This window comes from Rhipicephalus sanguineus, chromosome 3 (genome assembly GCF_013339695.2).
Source record: "Rhipicephalus sanguineus isolate Rsan-2018 chromosome 3, BIME_Rsan_1.4, whole genome shotgun sequence".
Taxonomy (NCBI): Eukaryota; Metazoa; Arthropoda; class Arachnida; order Ixodida; family Ixodidae; genus Rhipicephalus; species Rhipicephalus sanguineus.
This window is the reverse complement of record NC_051178.1, coordinates 87,365,555-87,378,262: the sequence shown is the minus strand read 5'-3', so window position 1 is coordinate 87,378,262 and position 12,708 is coordinate 87,365,555. Positions and strand designations below refer to the sequence as shown.

Below are 12,708 nucleotides of genomic sequence, written 5' to 3'. Positions count from 1 at the left end.
CATAGGACCGACTCCCACGCATGATGTCCCATTAGCGGGTCATTTGTATTCCTCTGGCAAGTCATGACCCATCAATGAGTTACTAGGGTGTTGGGTCTATGATTCAAACCGCCATAAGTTGCAGACAGACAGTGCTACGATGGCGTCAAGTCAGAAACGACAAGAATATTTTCTCTCCCTTGCTATATTAAAAAGACGTCCCTTAAGTGCAGCACGAAAGCCCTGCATAACCACACAGGGTGAAAAACTGCCATTACCTATGTCGCTGTGAAAGTGTCAGAGTGGACCCTGTAGGAAAACATCAGTTCGAAATGATCACGTATTCTCTGGTAACCATCCTCATTACCTTCACGTTAACAGCTCGATTACTACGAGACGAAAAGAACGTGAAATATCAACTTGCTGAATTTTGTGACAAAGCCACAGTGCAGTTAACGTCAGCATGACGAGTGTGACATCAAACATTTTTTCTTGTTTAAGCTGCACTGGCTCAATAAATTTTTGGCTCCTCTAGAACACCGTGTAGCCAATATTTAACAATGAACAGTCTACAGTAGACTCTCAATAAACGAAAATCTCTTAAATGAAATTGCTGCTTAAATGGAACAACTGCCTATAACATGATTGGTTTTGTGCTTGAATTATGCACCCCTTTTCATCTCTCAGTAAACGAAACTCCTGTTAAATGAAACATATTTTCCTGGTCCCTTCAGCTTTCGTTTAACAGGAGTCTACTGTATTAGACCTTAGCAAACGCCATTAAATACCCCAAAGTGACTGCAAGCCAGCAGAGGAACGTAAAGGCAGCGTAGCGTCTGTGGCATTGCGGCGGGGCAAACTTGCTCGTACAGATAAAGCCGTTTCTCTTTCTTGCATCTCCTATCACTTTCTTGCCATGCAAAAGAGAATGTTGCCTCATGAGACCTGGATGCACACGCACCTGTCCAGACTTGAGGGTCTTCCACACAAACTCCTTCAACTGCTCGTCGCTCACTTCACCTCCGAGTTCCTTCTGCAGCTTGGTCAGCCAGACCAGCACCTCCTGCGTTCACGAAAAAAAAAAAAAGACAATGCGCTAGGTTAGAGTGGAATAAAGAATAATACAAAGTCACGAAAAGCTTAGCACCTTTGCTACAAGTCCTCGAGTGGCTCTGGAAAAAAAGACCAAAGAAGGCACCAGGACATCGCCTGCTGTCATATCATAATTATTACCCTGATTTATATACAGATAAATGCAAGTTTTGCCAGGAAAGGGCGGACCTCAATCACGTAATCTGGGCTTGCTCTCGAGCACCCCCACAACATATAAAGATAGCGAGCAGCGGGAGACCATGCTGCTCAGCTCGGATCCACATGACTAATTCCAAGCAGTTCGGCAAGCCAAGGATGCCACCAGGGCCTAATGGCTCCTGGCCATCACATAGGAGATGGAACTAATCACTCATAATTTTGCTGACTTGCTATAAAGTTGTTCCTCCTATTTCGATTAAGAATCTCCTTTGAGAGTTAGTGATGCATAAGGGGAGATGCTCCTCGGAAAATTTTTTCTTTAAGTATTTGTCACAGCTCAATGAAACTTTCACCATTTATAGAGTTTGAGCTCCTCTTTTCAAATCTGCTTTTATTTTTGTTATAGCTCATTTGGTTAATTTTTTGCAGACCATGCATTTCTGAAAACAGTGCATTTTTGTGCAAGCTTAGGCAACAATAGTGAGCACCAAAAACACTAAAAAAATAGCTCATATTGCTCCTAATGAATTGAGGAATTCAATAAAGCAAGAAAACATAGGGTAACATATGTGTGTTAGCCTAGAAAAAAATTCCAATGCTGAGCTTCAGTTTTACCATTCTCAAGGAAGAAACTTATGAAATAATCTTGCTGAATATACTTGTGGAAAACTGTGAAAGTTGTTTCTTTGAATTCAGGACATGTTAAACTATAAGCATGCCAAATTTCATTACAATCCGACTACATAAAGTGCACAAATTTTAGTGCACAAACTCTAAAAATGCAGCAAAACGAAGAACTGAGAAAAACATGTTTGAAAGTTAAAAAATGCATTTATTACTATACTATTTAACTAACATTCACCAAATTCACAGAGAATGTAAGCAAGGCTGTCTTGAAAGAGTTCACAATCTCAGAATGACCCAGCGCCATATGTTGGACCCTCACAGTCCCTGCGAGCCGCCTCCTCCAGGCGGGCCTTTTTTGCTGCACTGCGGCGATGGGCCCTTGCTTCAGCTGTGACTTTTGCTGTCATGCTTGAAATGCGCCTCTTGTTGGCATCCTTGCTTAGGGAAAGCAATTCCTTTGACGGGAGAACTCCAAGTTCCTGAAGCACCTCCTCAAAGGATCGCACAAAACCGCACAAGCTGCTCGTGTCCAACACCGATCGCGCGCGCTGCGACCACCGACTTCACGTTCACGGCGAAGCTGTCCCGAGCGCTGCCACGGGCGGACGTCTCCTCACTTCCATTGCATGGAGATACGCGACTTGACGTGTACGTGGACGAAATGACAGCTGCAGTAAATGCGTCATTTCAGCAAAAAAGTTCCAAAAATGATGCCAGTCCTTTTCGTTTTCCTGCCGATTCTCGGACAGACAACTCGCACCGTCCGCAGTTAGGGCATACTGCGCCGCTGACGAGGTTTTGCATCGCGTCGACCTCGCAAATAAATGTGCTTCCGCGCTCGTCCTAGCGCTTGCCTTCGTCGTCGAACATCTTTAACTTTCGTTCTGAAGCACTGACGAAGTCATCGACGCTCCGAATGAAGCTTGAACAATCCAAATCGGGTGCGTCGCCGTTGACGTGACTAGGCCTAGCAGCAGACGCACCTCCCGTCGCCGGAGCTCTCTGCTTGCGTTTGGGGCGTCTTCCCTTGTACTGGTGCCTCGTCATGAACTTCCGTGAACGAAAGTCGCGTTTCTCGCTGGCATCCATGGCGGAGAAAGAACAGTAACTCGCGCAGTAGTGTTCATTGACGTCTCGCCAAGGCAGCAGAACGAAGAAAGCGTGCTCGCGTCCGGCTGCGCGTGGCTCCAACCAATGGGAGGGCTCCGATCATACCACGTGACTTGAAAGGACCAGTCGTGACGCTAAACTACGGTGGGGAAACGATTTTTTTCCTGTATTTTCAGCAAGAAAGCCGAGTTGCCGAAGTGGGTTCTGGGAGAAGAGGGTTAGGCCTACATGCCCGCGAAAATTCAAGAGCCGGCAACGCCGCAGAGCGAAATGCCGCGTGCATGAAATTTGGGTAAATTCACGCTTTCACGAGCCACCGCGAGGGCTTTTATTGCATTTTTGATAACTTCTAGTTGATTCTCAGCTTTGATTCTTTAATATATTAAAGAGGAGGCTTGGGGGAATACAAAACACAACAAAACACAAAATCAACTTTTTCGAAAAAAATCGCGATTTTTCGACCCGCATCTCCCCATAAGCGTAGAGTTTTACTGGAGAAAATTCTGTGGTTGTAGGCTTCCCTGTAACTTTGTTTGTGGGTGGCATCGGCATGGCATCTTACATCTTATTTCTAGCATTCATCAGCATCGGGAATGGCCCAACGAAAGGCCCATCCCATGACCACCAAAAGGTGTGTTTGGCATTACATTTTCGCAAGGTTGGAATTTTCCAGATATGTACAATGCTCCATGTCAGCTTTACATGCTGTCCAAGACTGTGCTTCTATTTCACCATCATGAAATGCTCCAAAAAAGCCTTTATAAAGCGTCTTTTTAAACTTCACTTGCAATGCTAGTACAATGCATTCTAATGAATCAGATATAGTAACATTCAACAAGCGCATCTGTGTAGCCTAGTCAGTAAGACACCTTCAGAGCGTGGGGCCCTAGGTGCGAAACCCAGAACGCCAGGAAGCTTCATTTTGGTTTATACATTTATTTCTTAACAGCAATGGTCACCTTAGATAACGGAAGGACGGACGAACTGACAGGCAAAGTCTTCTCATTCAGTCGGCATAGAAATGCTGACACTTCTAAAAAAAGTTTCGGCAGGCAACTTGGTCACTGATTGTGACTGAATGAAGATAATAATATCTGGGGTTTAACGTCCCCCATTGAATGAAGATAGAGTTGCACCCTTTTGAAGTACTACTGGTTGCCACGTATTTATCATTTATTTCCTTGTTTCTCAGTTTCGGTTTATTACTCATCTTGTGTTTTATTTTCACTGTTATTCCATTTACTTCAAATTTTATCTGTTTACTTCTTCCACCTTTGCTGCAGTTTATGTGGATCAGAAATCATACATTGCCACAGTCCATTACAGAATGTGGGCAGAAGAGGCCTCGCAATACAGTCTTCCAAAATCCATGGCCGTATTCCAGTGTAGACACAGTTTACCATGGACACGAAGATAGCTGTCGGCCTATTTTCCATTACATACAGTGAGGGGGCACTCGTAATTGATTACCTGTCCAAACATTGAAAGTTTCTCCGAATGTTAGCCACTTTTACAGCACATGTGGTCACTACTGAATATCCTGATGCATACAAACACACACCGAATATACTTTGAACAAGAAAAATATCCATTTCGTATTTGAAACTTCAAGTATTCGTGCACCCCTACTCAAGATACAAGAAAGGAGAAAATAAACTGTTCTGCTATTCACTCCACCATAAACGGTGGCACTTAACCTTAGACCAACAAGACATATGTAGGCACAAGCGAATTGTTCCAAACTCAGTCAGGAGAGTTGTCGTCACAAGTGCTTGCACACACACTAATTCTAGTCTACTGCAGAATAAAAGCCTCTCCTAGGAATCTCCCAATAGATTTTTCTTGTGCCAGTTGAGCTCGTTCCATGTTCAAATGTGTACTGCTGAACTAGCTGGTTTGTCAAGTAGGCAAACAGCGCCAGCACAAACGACAAAGCGGGGACACAAGGCGACCGCAGCTAGAGAGATGTCGGACTGCGGCATTGTTAGTGCACCTGGTGACCGTCTGGCTCTCCTTTTGTCTATGGTGCTATTGATGTCACCGAACTGCAAGTCATCTTATGCCACACATCACTATGAGGAAAGACAGTTCGACATGGAGAGCTCACCTGGTTGGCAAGGCCGTGCAGAGGACCGGCCAGACCGTTCATGCCGGCGGCCAGAGAGAGGTACGGGTCGGACAGGGCACTGCCCACAAGGTGGGTCGTGTGCGCGCTCACGTTGCCGCCTTCGTGGTCACTGCAGGCAGAGAGAGGTGGAAGCACAGATTATACACTGGTCACTGAGTGTGCACTCTCCCAAATTCTACGTAAATTCCACCAATGAGCGCAAGCTTTCTATCCACGCCGAAGCACAGTTCGAGTCAATTCACTTGGTCACCAGGCATTCTCTGCATGTATCCAGCCAGAAATTCAAGAGCATGTCCCGTCGCTCATGCTTGCAAACAAAGCTCATGCACCTGATTTCAGCACTTTACACAGGCAACAGTGAAGACTACGAAGCTTTGCGCATGGTAGCTACATTTCTCGCTAATGCAGCACTTGAACGGCACTTAAAGAAGCGTGGACAGCCCCATAGCTGGGTTAATTAATTGCCCTAATGATCACACATGTTATAACAGCAACGAATACTACATAAACTGCATGAACTCCATGCATCAGTACTTTCAAGGACAAAGGTACACTGGTCTGGTGTGCAGCACGCCAAGTTGACTTGATGGAGACTAACCGTAGTTCCCAACCTACTTCAGGCTGTTCATTTTAGTCACCAGAGGGAAGCAATGAGGACACCTCTACTGTGTGGCACTTATCTATGCATAATGAAGTAATTAACTAATTATCCAAGGAACAAAGTGCTTATGCTGATAAGAACATTTGCCAGAATTATTACGCAGCCCCCAATGTGAAAATGTTACCGCACATGCGGGCAAGTGCTACTGACTAAGTGCAAAACTTGCAAGGAAGCATCAGGATCTGGTAATACAGTAGAACCCCGCTGTTACGTTCCTCACTGCTGCGTTTTCCCGGCTGTTACGTCGTTTTCCGCCGGTCCCGGCATAGCTCCCATAGGATACAATGTATTGGGAACCCCGCTGTTACGTCGTAACTGTCGGACCGTTCCCGTATGATACGTCGCGAAGTGCGCTCGGAGCCGACCGAGTGACTACCAAAGAGAGCGGCCATGGTGCATTTTCACGCAGTTTGGCCTCGTTTAACCGTAATATTAGCCGCATGAGAGGCGCAAGCAACAGAATCTTTCAATTGATGCAAACAAAAGCATGGCCTTCGAGATTCAAATTGCAAAGATGGCGTCTATGACGTAACTGCTCGCGAAAGCAAGGCCTTCGAGATTTGTATTGCACAAACATGGCGTGTATGACGTAATTGCTTGCGAAAGCAAGGCCTTCGAGATTGGCATTCACTTCTGCCATCGCGTTGGCGTAGACTCATCATCATCGTTATTTGTCGGAGAACGGGAGGAGTTCGAGCTGGTTGGAGCTCGCGTGGTCGTGCGTGCGATTCGCGGTCGGACTCGCCGCGCCGATCGCGCTTGCGTGTGCTTAGTTCTTTCATGCCTACAGCTGTTGGTGTTTAAAAAATCACATACGTTGATTACATTTCTGTGGATGAGGCCATCCTAAGCTCCGCGTTTCTATCCATCGACTAGATCGCGGCTGAGCGCGCCAATTTTCGTGCTGCTCGTAAGAATTGAAAAAATTCTGTACCACTAAATATTTTGCCGTTTTTCCTGTTTTTCGGCTCTTACGTTTCCCGTCTCTTACGTTTATTTCCTACGGTCCCTTCAAAAACGTATCAGCGGGGTTCTACTGTATAATGCTGCCCAGTATGGCTATGCATTAACAACACTGCTTTGAAACTTGACACATAGAACCTAGTCTGAGCTTAAAAAACGCTTTCAGTAGAGACTGCAAAGGTCCCACTACTGTGCTTGCTTACAAGTAAAGATGCCCATAAACAATACTAAGAAATGTGCAAAGTACAAACTACAACAACTGCTGCTTAAGGAATTGGTACAGATACTATAATCATCACAAAGACAGTTTTGTCACCAGTTTTAAGGTTACTTTAACCCTTTCAACAGGTAAATTTTTCGTACAGAACAAGGGCCCTGCAGATGTGATTTTTCTAGGCTTGTGCGAATGTTCCAGCGGTTCGAATATTCGAACGAATATTTAAGTACTTGAATTCGCTTCGAAACGAACTTAAATGATTCTATATTTCGAAGTATTCGAAATGAACGAATAGACATATATAAACAACATGTAACCCCCCTGTAAAGGTGGTTTCACTGCTGTGAAGTGGGGTACTGTACCGTGAATACACCGTTCCAGGGGAAATCCGCACTGCCCCGAAGCCCCACTTCAAGGTTAAATGAACACATTACACTCACATCGATTCATCATTTTTTAAGTTTAAAAGCTTGTGATACCGGCTTATATTCTCCAAGTATAGTAAATTTTAAAACGTAACATATTTTACAGGTTTATCACTTGCATTCTACTGAAAGTCAAATCCTACTACGTACTATTCAAAGTTGCTTCTACTTTCCTTTGAACCAACAAGAATGACATCTGCCTTGTTTCAATAAAAAAAAATATTGTGCAGGTTATTTAGGTGATGAAAAATATGCTCATTTTTTTTATAATATGTCATATTACTATTAAAATTCGATTCCAAATTATTTGACCAAATCCCTATTCACTTCGAATTTGCTTTGAGCCTAAAATTTACTATTCGCACAAGCCTAGATTTTTCCACGAGATATGATCAGGGAAGTTCACTGTAAAAATGAAGATTTTTGCATGTAAGATTTGTGGTTTGTGGTAAGTACTCTTCTCACAAGCTCACCAACGCAAAAAGAGAAAGACGCAGGAAGTGAATGCTTGAAGCAGTGGGGCTTGTAAATAAGGCTTCTGTGGATATATAGTTACCTTTAATTTTTTTTTGTTTGAAGCAAATAGCACAGTAATTAGTTTCAAATAATTTTGAAACTAACAGTTCGAACAGTGGGTTTTGCAAGCAGGTTATGCTCTGGAGTCATTTGATTCTCAAAAGTTCTTTTCTTCAGATATTTTCATGCAAAAACACAAGTTCAACTCAAAATTTGGTTAGAGACATTAGATCACAGTTGTGGCTCTGTCTCTAATACTGCAGATTTCGTGGGGGTTGAGGTTACAGGAGCATTTTGCATTCACCCTCAGTAAACTATCGCCATGCTTACAAGTTAAACCTTCACTACACCAATCCTGTCTCCACTCTTTTCGAGTTGTGCCAAGTCGTGAAAACTTTATGCCTGAACTGGTGTCCTTACGAACTAAACCTGTTTCTTTTTGGCAACATTAAATCGCAAAAATAGACATTCACAATGATTAAGAGACACTGGACAGGCACTAAATCTCGGTCTATGTCTCTCGAACTATGTGAATGCCTATTTTTGTGCTTTGATGTTCCCAAAAGCTATGCACCACCTCCCCGAATATAACGTTTTGTTAAACTATCTTAAAGCCATTCAATTCTCTGAAAGTGCACACATGAACTTGGCATGCCTGCTCAATGCTTTTGCAGCACATCTGCATTATGTCCAGCCAAATAACAAATGAACGGCAAGCATACGACCACAATCTACCGACTTCTGCACCCATCACTTTAGGCCTAACGAGTGCTGCTTTGCTTCATGTCTGCACTAAATTTATGGCTTAGTGCCGTGTCGACGCAACTCTGCCTCTTTTCTGTGGTTGTACAGCTCTCCAGAAGTCGAGAAACCGCCTTGCCAGCAAAAGCAATCATATGGGATAAAACCTAGCTGAATGATGCTATCTTCTGAGCCACCACTTGTAGTGACATCACGAGTAGACGTTGAGAAAGTCGAGCCAAACTGTCTCCAAAATATAAACATACGCAGTTGATTCTGCAGGTTACGTGCACATAATTTTTTACCGCCATTGTGGGCGCAGGTTACGCCAGATACACTGGCTATGCTTTGAGATTTGCCACAGTTAGCGTGTATAACCCACCCTGAAGCTTTAAAAAAATTCTAATTGGTGCTTAGACTAACAGAGATCTCAGCTAATTGGTAGGTATTCATGTTAAAAGACAGTTAAAATCAAACACGGATACAAGTGTCTTGTCTTGACTTTTCTCGTGTCCACGTTTGCATGTCTAACATCAAAGTGGGGTGCGGCTAACATGTAAACTACACCTTAAAGCATAACTTTGCAACAGTGTGCATCTCTCCTTTAAAGATTGTTTCACGACACACTGACTGTGTGATGCCGTGAAACCCCCTTTACAGGCAAGTTAGACATACAAAAAGACATTTTTGCTCTTTTTGAATACCCCGGAAGGTTTGAATGCATAAATTCTGGCCATAAACTCCAGGCAATATTGAATAACAGTACTCAAACAAATACTCAAAAACAGAACATCTGCACAAGTCTAATGCTGCTACATATGTAGCTTTTTTTTGTTTAATCTGTTGCAAAATTATGACGTAAGCTTAGTCCTGTAGTGGAAATATGGCTTCCAACAACCTTGACACACACAAACACAAAGCAGGTGAGAAGAATATTTACCATGGCCCATAAAAGGGTCAATAATAATTCAAACCTGTATTCCATCAAATTACTTGAGTGGTTGTAAAGTTCAAGCAACATTCGGAGCACTAGGCGTTTAACACCATCTCACTAGCATAAAGTCGAACAAGGTCAGGCACCTGTGGATGGTCAGGTAGAGGCGCATGAGCTCGGTGAAGTTTGGGTCATCGTAACCCAGCATGGCAGTGAAGTTGGCCGACCAGTCCTTGGACACGTCGATGGCACCTATGCTGCTGCCGTCCCGGAACAAGTTGCGGTAGATGGTGGCCGCAATCGGGGGCAGCTTGGCCAGAAGAGCCATCGTGTCGTCGAATGTGTGCTGCACATGTGAAGGTATGAGGCATGAACAATCACTACACGAGAATAAGTTAACAAGGAGAGCTCACACTAGAGTGTTTTAGCAGTGCCGGTTTATTGTATGGTGAGTACGGAAATACAGTACCATAGTGGTTGACATGCAGCCTTTTAACATTTTTTAGCTGCATCTTTTTAGGTAACGTGATGAGATTATCAAAGTAACATTTAAAAATCCCTTCCGGCACCTACTAAATTGAACTTGAGGTGACAGCAGTAGAACGAGGACTCCAAACAGAGTTTCAACCTATTCTGTTGCTGTATTAGGCTTCCTGGCGTTCTGATACAACATTCGCGAAATCTTTTCGGTTTTGCGTGCACTTTTTGTAGCTCTACATGTTTACGCTTTGGGTGCCCATACAACGCACTCTGAACGTGCTCACCTCCCAGTAGGTTGCCTTAGGCACACCCTTGTTGTAGGCCTGCACAAACTTGCTCTCGGTGTTGCAGGCGGTGATGGCGCAGCTCAGCTGGGACATGGGGTGCACGTGCGAGGGGAAGTTGTTCAGCATGGTGACCACGTGCGAGGGAAGGTCTGCCTGCTGAGCCCACGTCTTGGACACCCATTTCACCTGCAAGCACGGAGGGGGCGAAGGCAATCAGCGTAAACACCCTTGGCTCTGCTCGGTAGGCTTGACTGCTGCAGAAGTCCGTTAAATAAATGTTCTTTTAATAAGGCGGAGAAGCGTGACTGAACACAGACTTGAGGAAGAAGACTCATCATAGAGCACTATGTGCGCTCTTCAAGTCCACGCTAGTCTCACTACTCCGCATTATTATGAATATTAGCCCCTTAGCCCGCCAATGCACTTCATTAAGGCAAGGCAATCATCATAAAGTAAACTAATATCTGAGAAAAAATGCAGTAGCTTCCTGGCAAGGTTAGTCAAAGTTATCAGCAAGAACATTACACCGAAGAGAGAAAATACCTATAGTTACCAATGTTTGTAGAAAAAACTACCACTGTATTACTGCAAACAAAACAATGCTTTAGTCCAAAATATGTCGCATACTCTTGCACCACAGTGGACCGATATTGCTGGTCCGATGCCCAGCGTGTACTACAAACCCATTTTCACACACATTGACAAAGATAACGATAGAAGAAATCAGACCCAGTGACAGATTGATTGGGCTTACAGTATGAGCTTACCAGCAACAGTACTTGAGTGAACGCTTGTCACAGAGCTGGTCTTGTCCTTACTGTAAGTTCTGTTTACTGCGAGCTATGTTTACTGCGAGTACCGATACCTTTACACACAGGATGATACAAGACACACATGTGCAATTGTTGGCCCTTTGTGTAAAAGTATACAGCAGTAAACACAGCGAGGCCATACCAAATAACCAAAGTCAGAGCCTTATCTTACTGCAAGTTGCTTGTTGGAAACAGCACAAAGGTGACAGCTAAGAGCCATAGTGTCGGTGGGAGGCCGCGAAACCCACCAGCATGTGGTTGAGTTGCTGGAGCATTGGAAACTAATAAAACAATGCCACCAGTTTTCTCTCTAGTGCATCCTGCTCTCTTTCCGTGTCTTAATGTCATACAATAGCTTTCCCTCCCCCATATTTACAAGAACGAGTAGTTTGATGAGCTTGTGTGGTTGCATGGTTGGCGTAACAGCCCAGCCAAGGCAAGGAAAATGAAGATGGCAAGACGACCAGATGGGTACCGACTCTGATCTAACCTTGAAGTTGGAAACTTTGGGTGGTCTTGTCTGTTTTACTGAAATGCACTACTTTGACTACCAAGTTTGTTTTGTTTTTGTATGATCCTTTGTTATCAAGCTTGGGTTACAGGGTTGCTCTATCCCTTGTGTCTTCCTTATTCACAAAATTCTTATGGCAGCATGTTCATATTGTACAATTGCGCACTTACCTCTTCATCACAAATCTAGGACCTCGGGGTGTTAACTGGCCCTCTAAAACTTATCGGGACAGAAAATGAGGGGCAGCGACAAACCTGCTCGGGTGTGGGGATGTCACCCGTAAGGAGGAGCCAGAAGAGGCCCTCGGGAAGGGGCTCCTCTCCGCCAGGTGCCTTGGGTAGCAGCTTGCGGATCTGTGGGATCGAATAGTCACGGAAGGCAATGCCCTCCTCGGGGTCCAGATGAGACGTCTCCGTCACCAAGCCCTTGATGCCTCGCATGCCACCGTAGATCTGCAACCACAGCGCAACACATGGTAAGATATGGCACTACAAAGCTCCTGGCACAGCCCTCGTAAAGATAATTTTGGTGGAGAAGGTGCAACTGGGTTGATAAGCACGGTCAGTTTCCCTTTATAAAATTTTTAAATTTTGAGATTCCTTGCGTGCGTACTCAGATAAAAATTATAAACGGTGAGCTTGCACGAAGTGCATACGTTTTGGTTGGGGCAACAGGTGTATTCCAGAAGTGCACCAGAATACACATGCACATAAGGTGCGATTACTTTTATTTCTATCGCGCATAAGATGTAATGACAGATGAAATCGCGGCGACAAGGTTACACCATGAATGAGGTCCAGCATGAATGCTATTGCTGTTCTGCCAACACCTTTTGGTAAATAACAAAAACAATTGCCAACAATTATGCACATGAACCCACAAAATGCAGCTGATGAATTTGTATTGTACATTGAAGCAGATAGCCCACCTTCCCCAGTGCTGTTCCTAAGTGTTCAAATGAACAGGAATGGGCACAGGAAGATGATACACCGGAATCCCAACAAGGACCATCTTGGGATCACAGTGCCATTGCTGTGATGTGATAACCAAGAATGATGTGTTAGCT

General features: G+C 44.2%; 1 protein-coding gene across 9 annotated transcripts in view; it reads right to left on the bottom strand.

The window, feature by feature from the left end:
* The window catches only part of LOC119386823 (probable citrate synthase 2, mitochondrial), a 114,806-nt gene that overhangs the window by 30,057 nt on the left and 72,041 nt on the right, over positions 1-12,708 (bottom strand). For 5 of the 9 annotated variants that reach the window (XM_049413254.1, XM_049413253.1, XM_049413250.1 and 2 more), the window contains exons 4-8: positions 11,897-12,094; positions 10,317-10,505; positions 9,699-9,898; positions 5,075-5,204; positions 941-1,042 (exon numbers count right to left, since the gene is read on the bottom strand). In XM_049413254.1, coding sequence (XP_049269211.1) covers positions 941-1,042; positions 5,075-5,204; positions 9,699-9,898; positions 10,317-10,505; positions 11,897-12,094 — 819 coding nt within the window. The remainder of the gene's footprint in view (positions 1-940; positions 1,043-5,074; positions 5,205-9,698; positions 9,899-10,316; positions 10,506-11,896; positions 12,095-12,708) is intronic. The other 4 variants (XM_049413251.1, XM_049413256.1, XM_049413255.1 and 1 more) reach the window with 4 other exon arrangements.